Source organism: Paramisgurnus dabryanus, chromosome 9 (genome assembly GCF_030506205.2).
Source record: "Paramisgurnus dabryanus chromosome 9, PD_genome_1.1, whole genome shotgun sequence".
NCBI lineage: Eukaryota > Metazoa > Chordata > Actinopteri > Cypriniformes > Cobitidae > Paramisgurnus > Paramisgurnus dabryanus.
Window position 1 is genome coordinate 11,449,529 of NC_133345.1, and position 16,946 is coordinate 11,466,474.

Here is a 16,946-nt window from a genome sequence, read left to right on the forward strand (position 1 = left end):
TATCCTTTTCAAATATCTTGAATACAATATTTAGAAACCTGATCCAAGTGCTATAGTAAAATAATTGCTGGATCAATTGTTATAGAAGTGAAAATCAGTGGTTGAACCTACAATAATAAAATGTTATTATACTATATCAGTGACTAAAAGTGTGTTGTATGTATTTAAACATGAAAAGAAGTGGAACAAATGAGCAACGGAAACACCATCAAAGTCCTAATGAGAAAGAATAGAAAATGACATTTTATCTGTAGTTATGCTACATTATGCTACATATGAACAATGTCACAGCTACAGGACAGTTTGTTTAAGGTTAGGACATTCTGACACGAGGAGCATGCTGTTAAAAATTGTAAAGGAAAGGTACAACAACTGTTACTAGGTTGGTACTTTTTCAAAACATACACATTTGTACCTAAAGAGTTCATATTACCACAAAGGTACATATTGGTGTCTCACATGTACTTAAATGGTACATAATAGGATCTTTTTAAAAGGGTACTGCCGTAGTGACAGCTTTTGTACCTTTTTTTCTGAGAGTGCATTTGTTTAAAAGAAAGTAAATCGTTTATATTTTGGGACAAACTTTTTGTTGAAAACTGGTGAATATTCAGATACTGTTGCACTGTTGCTTTATAAACATTTACCACTATGGCTCTGGTTAAGGCCAGAAACACAAAACATACCTTCCCGATTCTCTTTTCATGGTTAACTTTTTTGGCCTTGATGGTGATCAGTGGAGGTGGGGGTTGGGGGGGTGGTGTTGTAGTGACAAGCAGAATCAAGGCCTAAGGAATTGGCTGATGCAAAGGCTTCACTAGCATGTATTCACTTGGGAGTAAATGTAATAGGTGTCCATACAAACAAGAAAAGCAAATAGGAAACCTATTAATTAAAGCATAGCCTGAAGCTACAGAATAATTGTCATGAACAGCTGAAGGGATTTAAAAAATTGTAAACAACTAAGGACAAATATGATGCAACTGACTATGTTTTTGACTTCGTGATGTTGTTTTTGTTTCTAAAATGTAAGCCATGTATCTCATTCAGGCCTCACAAAAATATGTTTCAGCTTTGAAAAGATAATCAAATCAAATAAAAAGATGGTATAGTATAATGTAGTGAACGGTAACAGTAAAATGTAAAAAATCTTTGCTGCCTTGCTTTTTATGTTCAATCAACTCAAATTTACAAGTAATTTCCATTTACTATTATTTATCTAGACAAAAGATAAGCTGCTACAGCTTATAAAACATAGTTTAAATCAGTCAACTTCATTTTATAAATTATAACCACTCATCTCTAGTCAAGATAAATAATAGTAAGTTAAAATGACTTGTAAATTGGAGTTGATTGAACAAAAACATTTAAGGCAGCAAGTAATTATTTACAGTGTACCTATTGCACTTTCATGTATATGCTGTTTACCTAAATTTTAAACTAACATTTTGACTAAGCAACATGTCCGTGGATCATGCCATACTGTTTCTATCCAGTACATTGATTTAAGTTAATCATTGCAGAGTGATGGGAATATAGATCAAGGATTGCCAATCCTGCTTCAAGTAAAAGTCGCAATCACACACTTTTAGCATCCAAATTCGCAGGTCAGAGTTCACCAAATTTGATCTTTGGAATGCTGAAAAGCAACTTTTTGTGTCATCTGTGTCACTGTGCCATCACTACATCATGGCTCTCTAAAAACAATGCATGGTGTGCATGTGCATTTAAGTGGGTAAAAATAGTTGAAATATTTTAAATTGTAAGTGACACATCCTGCTGCTTTGGTGTCATTGTGACCCATAAAAGCCACATTTATGTGATCAGCCCCTCTGACCAAACATACAGTTTAGGTTTGATTTAAATCATCCAATGGACACAGAGGATAGTATAGGAGACATTTACCTTTCTTGCTATAAATGTATTGCCTTACCATGGCAACAATGAGATATCAAAAATCTTTGCAATTTAGCATCTTTTAATAATTTTGTTTTGACATACTGTAATACTGACCAAGTTTGAAGCACTTGAATCCCCTATGAGGAGTATATAAAAGTTTACATGCAGTGCAGTTTTTTAAAGTTGTTCGGTTTGGTGAAAACAATATAGTTACCAATTTTCAATATAACTTACCCTACCACTTTAGTCAAAATGCCCATCCATGGCCATGTCTAAACTTTTGCCCTGTGTGTTGTACGTGACACACTTCCTGTTTTCAATAGATGATGCTATGACTGAATGTTATCAGACTATGTGAGCAAACATAAATCTCAAGTTTCATCAAAATCACTCAATGAATGTAGAAAATCCAAATTTCACTATCGATTGGCTCAATGAGATCAATGTGATCAGGTCCCATGACTAAACCTATACAGTCTCACCCCATGGCGTCAATATTTGACGACACCTGACCATGCGGAGGGTATACATTTTTTGACGAACTGGGGACTTCAATACTATTACGTCCGTTGCATTCTCTTTCCTATTTTCTTACCATTTTCGCGTCGGTTTAGGGTTAGATTACACAAAATTAAACAGTGTACGCGAAATTAAACAGTTGTCACCTGGCGTTGGGGTTAGAGTTAGGTACGCGAAATTAAACAGTTGTCACCTGGCGTTGGGGTTAGAGTTAGGTTTGGGTAGGGATGTCATTATGTAAATCTAACCCTAAACCGACGCGAAAATGGTAAGAAAATAGGAAAGAGAATGCAACGGACGTAATAGTATTGAAGTCCCCAGTTCGTCAAAAAATGACGCGAAAGGTATACCCTCCGCGTCAACATATTGACGCATGGTCAAGTGTCGTCAAATATTGACGCCATGGGGTGAGACTGGGTTGACTAAACATACAGCTCAAGTTTAATCAAAATCACTATGTTCTGAAGAAAACCATCAAATTACTTTAACTCTTTCCCCGCCATTGACGAGTTATCTCGTCAATTAAGAGAAAACATTTGCATTAAAAAACGTGTTCCTGATGATTTTTTATGTTAATCTGCAGTACCGCAATTATCCATTACATTACCAAATTTATGAAAAAAAAACTAAAGCCAAAACATCATTTACTAATATTAAACTCTGTGTATGTTTGATAATCGTTCTGAATCTGATATCTTATAAAATTCCTTCACAAAAATGCAATAATTTCAGCTTTTTGCTAAAAAAATTTTTTAAAGAAAAATACCCATATTTAAGAGTTTATAAGCAGAGAAAAAAATAGAGAGGATGAAACGTTTCCCCATTTTGTTTGTTTATTTGTTTGGTTTATTGTTTGTTTGAAAGCAGAGGGTCTGTTCTTTCATTTGATAAATTTGTATGTTTATATATTTTTAAGGAAAATTTTCTTGGAAGGCATTTTGTGAAACTTTTGTGAAAAACACAAAAAATGCTGGTGGGCAACTTTTCAAAAAATGGTTGGCGGGAAATGAGTTAACTGTATTCTAGCCCTCCTTGACCTTGCATACAGTATGCCTGCCCTATAAGGTTTTTAACTGGATTCACAATCGTTCATGCATGATAATTGTGCATATAAAACAAATGCTAAAACTGTATCAGGTCAATTGCATTAGCAGTTGATCTCAGTCTTTGGGATGCTGATCTTTCTATACAGACTTCTGCTTTTCTGTCATCTTCATGCAAAGGCAGAAAATGGTCTTTGCCAAATTATGGGTGACCACAAGTACCCGCTGCTGTCTAAGAATGGAGACCTAACTATTGGAGGACTTTTTGCAATCCACAGTAAAGAAACATTATCTACATTTGAGTTTACACAGAAACCTCAGCTTCTATCATGCTCCAGGTTTGTTATATGGGAAAAAGTGATTAAATAATGTATTTCAAACTGATTTGTAATAGTCACATGACATCTTATTTTACATGATTTATGATGTAAATAAAATGTAACTTTTCCTTAAATTTCTGTGTTATTATTTTTTGCTATTTAGCTTACTGGTTTCATGTTTTCACAGTTTGAATCTAAGAGATTTTCGGCTGGCTCAAATCATGATCTATGCCATCGAGGAAATTAACAGAAGTGGAAATTTGCTCCCACATGTTTCTATTGGTTATAAAATCTTTGACACTTGTGCTTCAAGACTGTCTTCTATGAGTGCAACTATGGCAGTGATGAATGGTCAGGAGTTTGCATCAGGAGACAGATGCAATGGACAGACTCCTATACATGCTATCATAGGGGAAACAGAGTCCTCTGCCACAGTGATTTTGTCAAGAACTACGGGACCTTTTAAAATTCCAGTGGTAAGAGACGAAAACAGTAAATGTTTGTGACAATTACAAGCCTGATAACTGTTTCATTATTTTTTGTACTTTTTTTAGGTAAGTCACTCAGCCACATGTGAGTGTCTCAGTAATAGGAGAGATTACCCTTCTTTTTTTAGGACTATTGCTAGTGATTATCACCAGAGCAGAGCACTTGCATACATAGTCAAACACTTTGGCTGGACTTGGGTTGGAGCTGTGAACAGTGACAATGATTATGGAAACAATGGAATGGCAAAATTTCTGAATACGGCACAGGAGGAGGGGATTTGTGTAGAGTACTCTGTGAAATTTTACAGAACTGAGTCTGAAAAACTCCTAAAAGTGGTAAACAGAATAAAACAAGGCACAGCAAAAGTCATTGTTGCATTTATTTCAGTTTTTGAAATGGGGCTACTAGCTGAACAGCTATATATTCAGAACATTACAGGCCTACAAATGATTGGAGTGGAGGCATGGATAACAGCAAAGAGTTTGATCACACCAAATAGTTTCCATATCTTGGGAGGATCACTGGGGTTTGCAATGAGAAAAATTAATGTTGAAGGTTTTTCAGATTATGTTTTAAGATCATTTTGGGACACAGCTTTCCCATGCTCTCAGAGAGATACAATTTCATCTAAAGATGAATTGAAATGCAGCACATATCAGGATTTACTTGTGATAAAAAATTTCAATGAAGATGTGCCTGAACAAAGATTTGCAAGCAATGTCTACAAAGCAGTGTATGCTGTGGCTCATGCATTACACAATCTGCTAAAGTGCAAAGAACAAGAAGGTTGTGAGAAAGGCTTGACAATACAACCACAGCAGGTAAAGAAGACAAAAGAGAGAAACTGAATGCAAGAGGGTTACCTTATGTATGCGTATGCATTAATGACTGGTAAAAATGATTTTTCTGTCAGGTCGTCGAGGCCCTTAAAAATGTCAATTTTACCATAAAGTTTGGTGATAATGTGTGGTTTGACAGCAGTGGTGCTGCAGTAGCCCTGTATGAAGTTGTGAACTGGCAGCAGGACTCAGATGGATCAATCCAGTTTAAAGCTGTGGGTTACTATGATGCCTCACTGCCCCCTGACCAGCGCTTTGTACTTAACACTGAAAACATAATCTGGGCTGGAGGACAACTGAAGGTAAATGACAATATCTTGTTGTCCAACAATCTAAATTCTGCTGGGTTATTTTTAACCCAATGCTGGGTAAATATTGGACAGAGCAAATGTAGGTAAATAAATATACCTAAGCTGGGTTGTTTCAACTCATGTTTGGGTTAACAACAACATTTTACCATACTGTAGGTTTATTTGTAACCCAACATGTGTTATGTCCAATATTTACCCAGCATTGAGTTAAAAACAATTGAATTTACAGTAAAGTTTAAACTACTAGATGCTCCCAATTATTGTGTGAGGATATAACTATATTTAAATTGAAAGTAGTAATTATGAAATATCAAGAGTGATTGGTCAAGTGAAAAATGACAGAGAGTTTTACAGAAAGTTTTTGAAAATCTCTATACTAATCTGCACTCCAGTTGCACATTTTGATAATTTGAATGCAATATACAAAACCATATTCTCTATAGTAAAATTTTTCAGTCTTTTTAGTAAGTGTGTAATATGTTTTCTGCATAGAAGCCAAGGTCTGTGTGCAGTGAGAGTTGTCCTCCAGGCACTAGAAAGGCCGCACAGAAAGGAAGACCTGTCTGCTGTTATGACTGTATTACATGTGCAGATGGAGAAATCAGTAATGAGACAGGTAAACTTCAGACCATTGCAAAAATCCAAAGAAAACTGGCTAGCTGCATATTCTGTGTTCTCCTCCTTCTGTTCAAGATGCAGTTTTATTTTCAAAGAGTTCATAATTAAAATAATTTTCTTTTTGTCTCTAACTTCAGTGATCACAACTTCCTTTCCAGATTCAAATAACTGCCAGCAGTGTCCAGGGGAATACTGGTCTAATACTGAGAACACTGAATGTGTGTTAAAGGCTGTAGAGTTTCTGTCATTCACAGAAGTTATGGGTATAGTGTTAGTCTTTTTCTCTCTGTTTGGAGTAGGAATAACTTTACTGATGGTCATTCTGTTTCACAGTAAGAAGGACACTCCCATAGTAAAAGCCAACAACTCAGAGCTGAGCTTCCTGTTGCTCTTCTCATTGACTTTGTGTTTTCTCTGTTCACTTACTTTCATTGGTCGCCCCACTGAGTGGTCCTGTATGTTGCGTCATACGGCGTTTGGGATCACTTTTGTCCTCTGTATCTCCTGTGTTCTTGGGAAAACAATAGTGGTGTTAATGGCATTTAAAGCAACACTTCCAGGAAGTAATGTCATGAAATGGTTTGGGCCTGCACAACAGAGACTCAGTGTTCTTGTCTTTACACTCATTCAAGTTCTTATTTGTGTGCTTTGGCTAACAATATCTCCTCCATTCCCATTTAAAAATATGAAACATTATAAAGAGAAGATCATTCTTGAATGCAGTCTGGGCTCTACTATAGGTTTTTCTGCTGTGTTGGGTTACATTGGCTTCCTGGCTGTCTTGTGCTTTATTCTGGCTTTTCTGGCTCGGACGCTGCCTGATAACTTCAATGAAGCTAAATTCATCACATTCAGTATGCTCATATTCTGTGCTGTATGGATCACATTTATCCCATCATATGTCAGCTCTCCTGGAAAATTTGCTGTAGCTGTGGAAATTTTTGCCATTTTAGCATCAAGCTTTGGTTTACTATTCTGCATATTTGCACCTAAATGTTATATCATCCTGTTTAAGCCTGAACAAAATACAAAGCAACATTTGATGGGAAAAACACCATCAAAGTCCTATTGAGATGTTAACTAACAAATGCAACCTTATAGTAGATTGTCACCCTTATTAATTGTGAATAATCATTAATAGCTTTGTTTTTTCTCTATACAGTGAGGTCTTGTGATTGTGTAATTTATTTGACATAGACGAACATTAAACCAAGCAAATTTACACTAAATACACCTTAATTTTATTTTACATATCATTATATATTGGGTAATATGACTTAGTTAAAAAGCTGGATATGAATAGTTTGCCATTATTTGTTATAAAAAGCCTGTCATACTGCACTTTGTTTATTTGAGAAACATCACCACAAATATTTTATATAAAAATGTTTTGTATACTGTTAAAAATACAAACTCCCAGTGGCAGCTGGTGACTGCGTTCCATCACGTAAACCATGTACATCACGTGTCTTGTCAAAATACGTGCCTGCTGCACAAGCATCAAAAAGATTTATGAAAAAGAAACGCTCACGTTAACAAACTACTCGCAAGACACTAACTTAACATTAAACTTTGTTTACCCATGAGATTAAGCAAGTATCTGGCAAACACATGCATTTCTTTTATCATAAACCCCTACGTAGCGTTTGCAGCAGGCTAGTACTTGTATTTTGACATGATGCACATAAGTTTACATGACGTGCCAAACACATATTTTGAAATGACAAGCCACACTCATGACAGGCTACATACATGTGATGAGCTTTGCATGGTGTGCCCTTGAAAAAGAAGTCGCTGGCCACCACTGCCCCATCATCTGATATTTTAACAGTCTTAAGTATGAACCATATGGGAAATTACAAATATGCCTGACCTTTGCCACCTGTTTTCTGTTTATTTATTTGCATACTGTCTTACACTAGATTTGTTTAATTATTGTTACTGCTTTAATGTCTTTGTCACTGAGGAGGTTAACAGAAGTGACAAGCATAATAAAACAAGGCTTTGCAAAATTGGTTGTTGTGTTTCTTTGATACAGTCAGAACAAAAATGTTGTAAAAAAGGCCTGACAATACAACCAGGTACATGAAAAACATTAGATTGAAAGATAGTGAGAGAGAAGAAAAAGCTAACCCTACATTTGTTTAACAGTGGTAAAATATTATACAATCTAAAAATTATTTATTTCACAGTAAAGATGTGATATTCAGTTGGGTTTTACACCCTGGTAGTGCATTAATTTCTTGAACATCTATTGTCTTTAATAAGCAAAATTTTCTTAGATTTTAAATGGAATTTGCACTCTAAAAATGCTGGTTTATTTGATCATTTATATAAACAAATGTGACTGAATTTCAGCCAGTGGCTGAATTTGTCCCCTGTTGACCCAACACCGGGTTAAAATTAATCCAGCACTTTTTATAGTATACTTACATATGCTGGCATTAAAAATACAAATTTATCAGAAACATTGTATCACATAAGCTTTTTTATTGCAGCAAACAAAAAAGACACAAATAATGTTTTGTTTTCCTGTAAATTATAACATTTGTGTTTTCTGATCATTTAATTTTTGGCCCTTGGTTGTAATAGGGGTCATTTCGAAGTGACTGATGCAGACAAACAAATCTCAAAAACTGAAAAACAGGCTGATGCAAAAGCTCCTGTGGCATGTACCTGCCCACAGGCAAATTTGACAGGTGTTTCCAGAAACATAAATAAGAAACATTTAATTAAAGCACAGTTGGAAGCTATGCTACAATAATTTAATCTGAAGGGATGAAACTTAATAACAAAATAATGAACAAACACATGATGCAACTGACTCTTTTGTCACATGATTATGTGATTGTTTATGTTTGGTCTTTTAATGTTGCAAGTATATTTTAAAATATATTTTATATCTAAGTGATATACTCTTAAACACGTCATGTTTCCTACATATAAATTGTACAACTGAAGCACCAAGTGCAAAAATGTTTCACATGTCTAAAAGATGATATGAATAAACTAGTCTTCATTGATTTTATACACAAACTATGATCAAAATATTTAAATATTAAATATAATGTGCATGTAAATTGAAAAATTACGTGTAATTATTTGCCTTAGCTGAACAGTTTATGCATATTTTTATAGAATTTTAATATTATCAATTGTACTATACATATTTACATTATGTTACTCTCAGCATGGTATCATGTGTGGATCAGGGCCTAACATTAACACTTGCCAAGCACCAAATGCAAGTAAAAATTGGCGCTGGCGAGTATATGAAAAATCAGCCAGCTGGCCGGTGATGGGCATCAAATAATGTTTGAAGTTGAAAATCTTTAGGTAAATGTTAATTAACATGTACCAAGATTAATAAATCCTGTAGAAGTATTGATTATTGTCTCTTCAGGTTAACTAATGTACTAGCTAAATAATGTTAATACATAATCTTAATGTTATTGCATGGTCTTATATTTAAATCTATTTGAAAAATATGGGGGGAAATGGCCAGTACAATATATGTATTTCATTTATTTATTATATATTTAGTTTTAGGCCCTATGTTTACTGTTTTATTCATGCATGCTCAGTATCAATATCTCATTTGTTCTCAGTATGTCAGACGTATCCAATAGAAATACTTCAATATATACTTACATACTCTATATACATACATTTATATAGATACTGGGTAATCCAAATCTGAGGGTGCAGATGTATTATGTGTTTCAAAATTAACTATCAGTTCCCTGTCTTCGCATATGCTCTGCCCTGTGAGGTCACTTCCTACGTTCTCAATCAAACATCCTTTGTCTATAAAAACACCAGTATGCATTGAGTCAGCTGCAATGTTGCAGCTGCAGCTAAACTCAGTCTTTAGGATGCTTATCTTTATTTACCCACTTTTCCTTTTCTATCAACTTAATGCAAAGGCGGAAAACACACTTTGCCGAATGATGGGAGCCTCTAAATATCCGCTGCTGTCTAAGGATGGAGACATAACTATTGGAGCACTTTTTTCAATTTACAGTAAAGAAACATTATCTTCATTTGAGTTTACAGAAAAACCTCGGCTTCTATCATGCTCCAGGTTAGTTACATTGGGAAAACTGAGAGTATTAGAGCAGAAACCTAACAGAAATGTATGTTCCTATTTACTGTGGCCTTCTGTTTTGTTGTTTTCACAGTGTGAATCTAAGAGATTTTCGGATGGCTCAAATCATGATTTTCGCAATTGAGGAGATTAACAGAAGTGAAATATTGCTCCCGAATGTTTCAGTTGGCTACAGAATCTTTGACACCTGTGGATCAAGACTGTCTTCTATGAATGCAACTATGGCATTGTTGAATGGTCAGGAGTTTGCATCAGAAGACAGATGCAATGGACAGCCTCCTATACATGCTATTATAGGGGAGTCAGAGTCCTCTGCCACAGTGATTTTGGCCAGGACCACAAGACCTTTCAAAATTCCAGTGGTAAAATGCAATAACATAAAACATTTGACACAAATACCAGACTAATGACTGTTTCACTATTTCTTGTTCTTTCTTTTTCAGATAAGTCACTCAGCCACATGTGAGTGTCTCAGTAACAGGAGAGATTACCCTTCATTTTTCAGGACTATTGCTAGTGATTATCACCAGAGCAGAGCACTTGCATACATAGTCAAACACTTTGGCTGGACTTGGGTTGGAGCTGTGAACACTGACAATGACTATGGAAACAATGGAATGGCCATATTTCTGAATACAGCGCAGGAGGAGGGGATTTGTGTAGAGTACTCTGTGAAATTTTACAGAACAGAGCCTGAAAAACTCCTAAAAGTGGTGAACATCATAAAACAAAGCACTGCAAAAGTCATTGTTGCATTTCTTACCAGTTTTGAGATGAATAATCTACTTGAAAAGCTATATATTCAGAACATTACAGGCCTCCAAATGAGTTTTTTTGTGCTTGGAGGGTCATTGGGGTTTGCAGTAAGGAAACTTGATATAGGAGGATTTGCAGATTATGTTATAAAAGCATTCTGGGACACAGCTTTTCCATGCTTTCAGGGAGTTGAGAATTCCTCTCAATATATATTAAACTGCAGCAGTTATCAGGATCTACTTATGCTGAAAAATTATAATGAAGATGTGCCTGAACATAGATATTCAAGTAATGTCTATAAAGCAGTGTATGCTGTGGCTTATGCACTTCACAGTCTGCTGAAATGCAAAGGACAGGAAGGTTGTGAAAAAGGCCTGACAATAAAGCCACAGCAGGTAAATAATTTGGTAGAGAAATGAAAAAAAAAACATATTTCATTTATGATGATAACATGATAAAATGACTTAATGATAATATTCCATCTTTTTAAGGTGGTTGAAGCTCTGAGAAATGTGAATTTTACAGTAAAATTTGGTGATAATGTGTGGTTTGACAGCAGTGGTGGTGCTGTAGCCCAGTATGAAGTTGTGAACTGGCAGCAGGACTCAAATGGATCAATCCAGTTTAAAGCAGTGGGTTACTATGATGCCTCACTGCCCCCTGACCAGCGCTTTGTACTTAACACTGAAAACATAATCTGGGCTGGAGGACAGCTGGAGGTAAATGACAGTAAACTCTTTGTTTGTTTGAACTCGTTTAAATGTTAACATTTTAGTTTTCCATTTCCCAGATGCATAACATTAGAAAAAATCTACACAGGCTCATTGGATTACGCATTGCATACATTTCTGCAAAATCTGAAATATGTTGCCCCTGGTACACATCGATGCATCTTTCGAGTGTCCACTAAAGGCACTGTGACACTTGTTTTTTCCCTCAGTTGTATGCAGGTTCATTCAAGGTTACAAAGCAGACAATACTGAACATTATTGGAATAGAAAGCATAGTGGTGTCTTACAAAAGAGACAATAATGAATGATCCAAATACATCTGCATGTTTCTGTCTAATGTGTTTTATTAAAATTAAACCACAAGGCCAGTGTAAGTCATTTAGACATGCCACACATTTGAGTGCATATGACTATAAAGTACCAAAGGGCACAAATCTATCTACTTAACAAAGATGAGCAGGTTTTAATTTGTGTATGTGTCTGCTTTGTAACCTTAAAAAATCCTAGGTCAAAACAGAAAAAAAAACATATGCCTAAAGTGGACAAGCATTGAAAGATGCAGCAATACAGAAGCAATGTATTTTATGCTGAAATGAAGGCAGAGGTACATTATGGGAGTTAGCATGGGTTGAAAACAATAACCCACAGTATATTTTTTAAACAGAGGCCCAAGTCTGTGTGCAGTGAGAGTTGTCCGCCAGGCACTAGGAAGGCTGCACAGAAAGGAAGACCTGTCTGCTGTTATGACTGTATTACATGTGCAGATGGAGAAATCAGTAATGAGACAGGTAAACTTCAGACCATTGCAAAAATCCAAAGAAAATTTGCTAGTTGCTCTTTTTGTATTATTCTCTTTTTGTTCAGGATGCAGTTTCTTAAAGGAGTTCATAAATAATAATAATAATAATAAAACAATATTTTTGTCTCTAACTATAGTGAGCACAACTTCCTTTCCAGATTCAAATAACTGCCAGCAGTGTCCAGGGGAATACTGGTCTAATACTGAGAACACTGAATGTGTGTTAAAGGCTGTAGAGTTTCTGTCATTCACAGAAGTTATGGGTATAGTGTTAGTCTTTTTCTCTCTGTTTGGAGTAGGAATAACTTTACTGGTGGCCATCCTGTTTTACAGTAAGAAGGACACTCCCATAGTAAAAGCCAACAACTCAGAGCTGAGCTTCTTGTTGCTCTTCTCATTGACTTTGTGTTTTCTCTGTTCACTAACTTTTATTGGTCGCCCCACTGTGTGGTCCTGTATGTTGCGTCACACAGCATTTGGGATCACTTTTGTCCTCTGTATCTCCTGTGTTCTGGGGAAAACAATAGTGGTGTTAATGGCATTCAAAGCCACACTTCCAGGAAGTAATATCATGAAATGGTTTGGGCCTGCACAACAGAGACTCAGTGTTCTTGCCTTTACACTTATACAAGTTCTTATCTGTGTGCTTTGGCTAAAAATATCTCCTCCTTTCCCATATAAAAATATGAAATATTATAAAGAGAAGATCATTCTTGAATGCAGTTTGGGTTCTACTGTTGGTTTCTCTGCTGTGTTGGGTTATATTGGCCTACTGGCTCTCCTCTGCTTCATTTTGGCCTTTCTGGCTCGAACGCTGCCTGATAACTTCAATGAAGCTAAATTCATCACATTCAGTATGCTTATATTCTGTGCTGTATGGATCACATTTATCCCATCTTATGTCAGTTCACCTGGAAAATTTACTGTAGCTGTGGAGATATTTGCTATTTTAGCATCAAGCTTTGGTTTACTATTCTGCATATTTGCACCTAAATGTTACATCATCCTGTTTAAGCCTGAACAAAATACAAAACAACATGTCATGGGAAAAACACAAACTAAGAAATAAAATAACATGACTGTTATAACATTGCAGTAGGTTTCTTGATTTATAATACAGTATCACCAAATGTAATATTTTCCCCCTTGTTATTCTATTAAAACAAACTTTCAATAGAAATTCATACAGTATTATGCATCTGTGAAGTGACTTCAAACAATCATCAAATGATTTTAACATAAAGTACAAAACATAATAAATATGGGTAAGAAATTGTATAAGGAGAGCAATTGTTATTAAAATACCTATATGTTTGAGTCACACACAGTGTTGTGAAACTTGCAGGCCTATATCTGCTACAGGAGTAGACATCTGTCACATTACATCTGAACATATCTGTTTAGCTAACTTACAACATATGCTGTAGAAAGTTTTGTCATCTAATGAAATATTATGTTATTTGTTAAAGGTAATTATGCCAATTAATTTCTACAGTAGCTTGATCTTATTGAGATCTCTTATAAAACTTTAGAGGAGACTATGTGTTAGTTGTTGTCTCAGGAGACAAGTGTGGGAACAAAAGACTTAAGCAAAAGTCTCCATTTCATGTTAAAGTAAACAAATTTATGCCTATGTGCAGAAATTAACTTTCTAGTACCTAGTACTGTTCTGACCATATATGTGAGTTTTCTGGAAATTTTGGAAGTTGTTTGTGATCAGAAGTGGCTGAAGCGAAAATACAAAGCATAAGGATTTTGACCTGTTGCAACCTGTTAAGCAAGCTGATGCAAAAGCTCCAGTGGATTCCACTTAGCCGCAAGCAAACTTGAAAGGTGTCTCAGGAAACGTGAACACAAGTAAACAACTGTTTAATTAAAGCATGGCTAGCAACAACATTTTTGTTATGATTATACACAAGGCAATGAACAAACACATGATGCAACTGGTGAGTTAAATCATTAATTTAGTTCATTAGTGTTCATAATTTATTTTTGGTCTTGGAAATGTCACAAGTGTAATTTAAATTACATATCATGCCTTATAAAAAATGTATTATAACAATATTGCAAGAAGAAAGGTTTTTCAAGGAAAAAAAAATATTTTTGTGGAAAGACTTTAAACAAATAGAGTAAAATATGTCTCAGGCCATTCCAGGTCTATATGACTTTATTTCTTAAGCTGAACACAACTGAAGTTATTTTAAATTTAATAATAATTTAATAAATTATTCTGACTCTTCTTAGCTTTTTAATGACATTGCATAGTGGTTAACATTTTAAGGGCCCCATTTGAATGATCTAAGCGCATTGTCTAAAGCGCACGACACACGGTCTAAATGGATGTGTCTGAATCCACTTTTGCTAATTTAACAAGGGGAAAAATGGTTTGTTCGCCTAGCATTATAGTTGTGCGTAGGTCCTACGGCATAGCCGCGACAGCGTAGGATCCGCATCGGTTTTCATTTATAATTTTGCGCAAACACACGCGCAGACCGCTGGTAGGCAGAATCCACCCGTGTAACCACAGTAGCAGCGCGACCATCATAGACGAAGAAGCTTGGCAAGTTAACCCACAAACGAAGAAGAAACAGCAACTTGTTGTGTATGATTTGAGAAGACCAGCAGTGACAGAAGTAAATAAACTGCGACTTTTGTTGCAGTTTGAGTTAAATCACTCCTCAACTTAGCCATTCTTTGTTTTCACCATCGCAAACGGCAGTTTTTTTTACCTGATGGGAGGGGTTCTGGTAGACCAATCATAGAGCTTGCGGTCCGCGTAGAACTGACGCGCTGTTAAAAAATTTGCACGACGCAAGTGTCTTTTGCTAGTTTGAACACAACGCAATTATCATTTTCAAGTTTTTTTCAAGGCAACTAAAATAGACAACGGCACTGACCAACTAAAACCTAGTCTAAAGTCAATGGTTAGTAATTTGCCCAAATAAACGACACGACAAAGTGCATTTGTTTATCACACACATGTATGCGCAGAAGCACACAAACGCTTTTAGATATGAAAAATTAAATAATGAAAATGTAAAGATTATTATTGAGTCTCTTGGACATAAATGAGGAACCGATTATGAGACATTAGAAGGCGTAAAGAGCTGCTTCACGTGTAGCCTGGTAAGTAATTAAATGTTTTGCTTTAAACAAATGCAAATATTGCATCTATTTTTAAATGTTTTTTTTTTAAATGCTCCCCCACGGACTTATTGTATATGATGACTTTGTAAAATATCTCTGGATATGAGAATTCAAGGTGCTGTCTGAGTGCTGAAATGTCTCTGCACATTTGTAAATCTTTATCTCCTCCTTTTTACAAATAAAGTATTTTTACAGTACAAACCTTTTCTGGCATATTTGTAAATAATTTTTTGAGATTACACTGATCATGTAGGCTGTACATACAATTACAGCAATTAAAAGCCTGCTAATTTTACTTCCATGACTAAAAGAAAACGACTTTAATGTTGTGAAGTGACGATTTATGTTGTGAAGGTAACGACGATTAATGTTGTGAAGGTATGTTGAATCTAATGGGTTGTAGCGATACCTTCAATGCTTCTTTATTGTTTTTGCCATGTCTCTTTATATACTGCTCAAAACAAACTAACTCAATTCTAAAGGTTTTAATACCAAAACAAATACAATTTCAAAACAAATCAAAACAACACAATTTTTTAGCATTAATCTTAAACTGGTGGTCTTGTTCCTCCGCTTACTTTTTCAGTTTACAAATTCCACCTTCTAAATAGGGAATCGGCATGGTGCGAGCGCAACTGGCTTTTAAAGTGGATGAGAGCTGAGACTCTCATTGGTTTTTTGAACATTATGCCCTAAACACACCCATTACTCATTACGAGAATAGGAACAACCCTTTTAGACTGTGCGTTTGGCACAAAAACCATTTTTCCCGTCATTAAATTAACAAAAGTGGAATCAGACACACGTTTAGACGGTGTGCCATACGATCTAGACAATGCGCTTAGATCGTTAAAATAGGGCCCTAAAAGCGTTGTTCCAATTCTCGTAATAAGTAATGGGTGTGTTTGGGGCCTAACGTGCAATAAACCAATAAGAGTCTGATCTCCCATCCCCTTTTAATCCAGTTGCACCCGGGCCATGCCGATTCCCTATTTAGATGGAAGAATGTGTAAACTGAAAAACTAAGTGGACCACCAGTTTAAGATTAATGTTAAAAAAATTCATTTTTTTATTTGTTTTGAATTTTTTTTTTTATTAAAACCTTTGGTTCTCTTTAAAAGTTGTTCAGTCATGGAAGTAAAAATAGCAAGCTTTTAATTGCTGTAAATGTATGGATAGCCCACATGATCAGTGTAATCTTAAAGAATAATTTACAAATATGCAAGGAAAAGTTTGTACTCTAAAAATACTTTATTTGTAACTAACAACAGATACAGAATTTACAATCATGTGGAGAGCCGAAACGTTTCAGCACTCGGACAGCGCCGTGAGTGTTTTTAAAATCATTACTTAAAAAAGTTTCTCAT

At 35.4% G+C, this 16,946-nt stretch overlaps 2 protein-coding genes across 2 annotated transcripts; both read left to right on the top strand.

The window, feature by feature from the left end:
• The first annotated feature begins 3,590 nt into the window (after positions 1-3,590).
• Positions 3,591-7,110, top strand: LOC135769365 (extracellular calcium-sensing receptor-like). Its single transcript, XM_065278695.2, has 6 exons — positions 3,591-3,799; positions 3,969-4,257; positions 4,336-5,091; positions 5,184-5,411; positions 5,913-6,036; positions 6,197-7,110. The coding sequence occupies exons 1-6, from the start codon at positions 3,591-3,593 to the stop codon at positions 7,108-7,110; spliced, it is 2,520 nt and encodes an 839-aa protein (XP_065134767.2).
• A 2,803-nt stretch (positions 7,111-9,913) lies between these two features.
• On the top strand, positions 9,914-13,501 carry LOC135769438 (extracellular calcium-sensing receptor-like). The gene is made up of 6 exons (XM_065278750.2): positions 9,914-10,122; positions 10,220-10,508; positions 10,590-11,297; positions 11,394-11,621; positions 12,298-12,421; positions 12,591-13,501. The coding sequence occupies exons 1-6, from the start codon at positions 9,914-9,916 to the stop codon at positions 13,499-13,501; spliced, it is 2,469 nt and encodes an 822-aa protein (XP_065134822.2).
• The last annotated feature ends 3,445 nt before the right edge of the window (positions 13,502-16,946 follow it).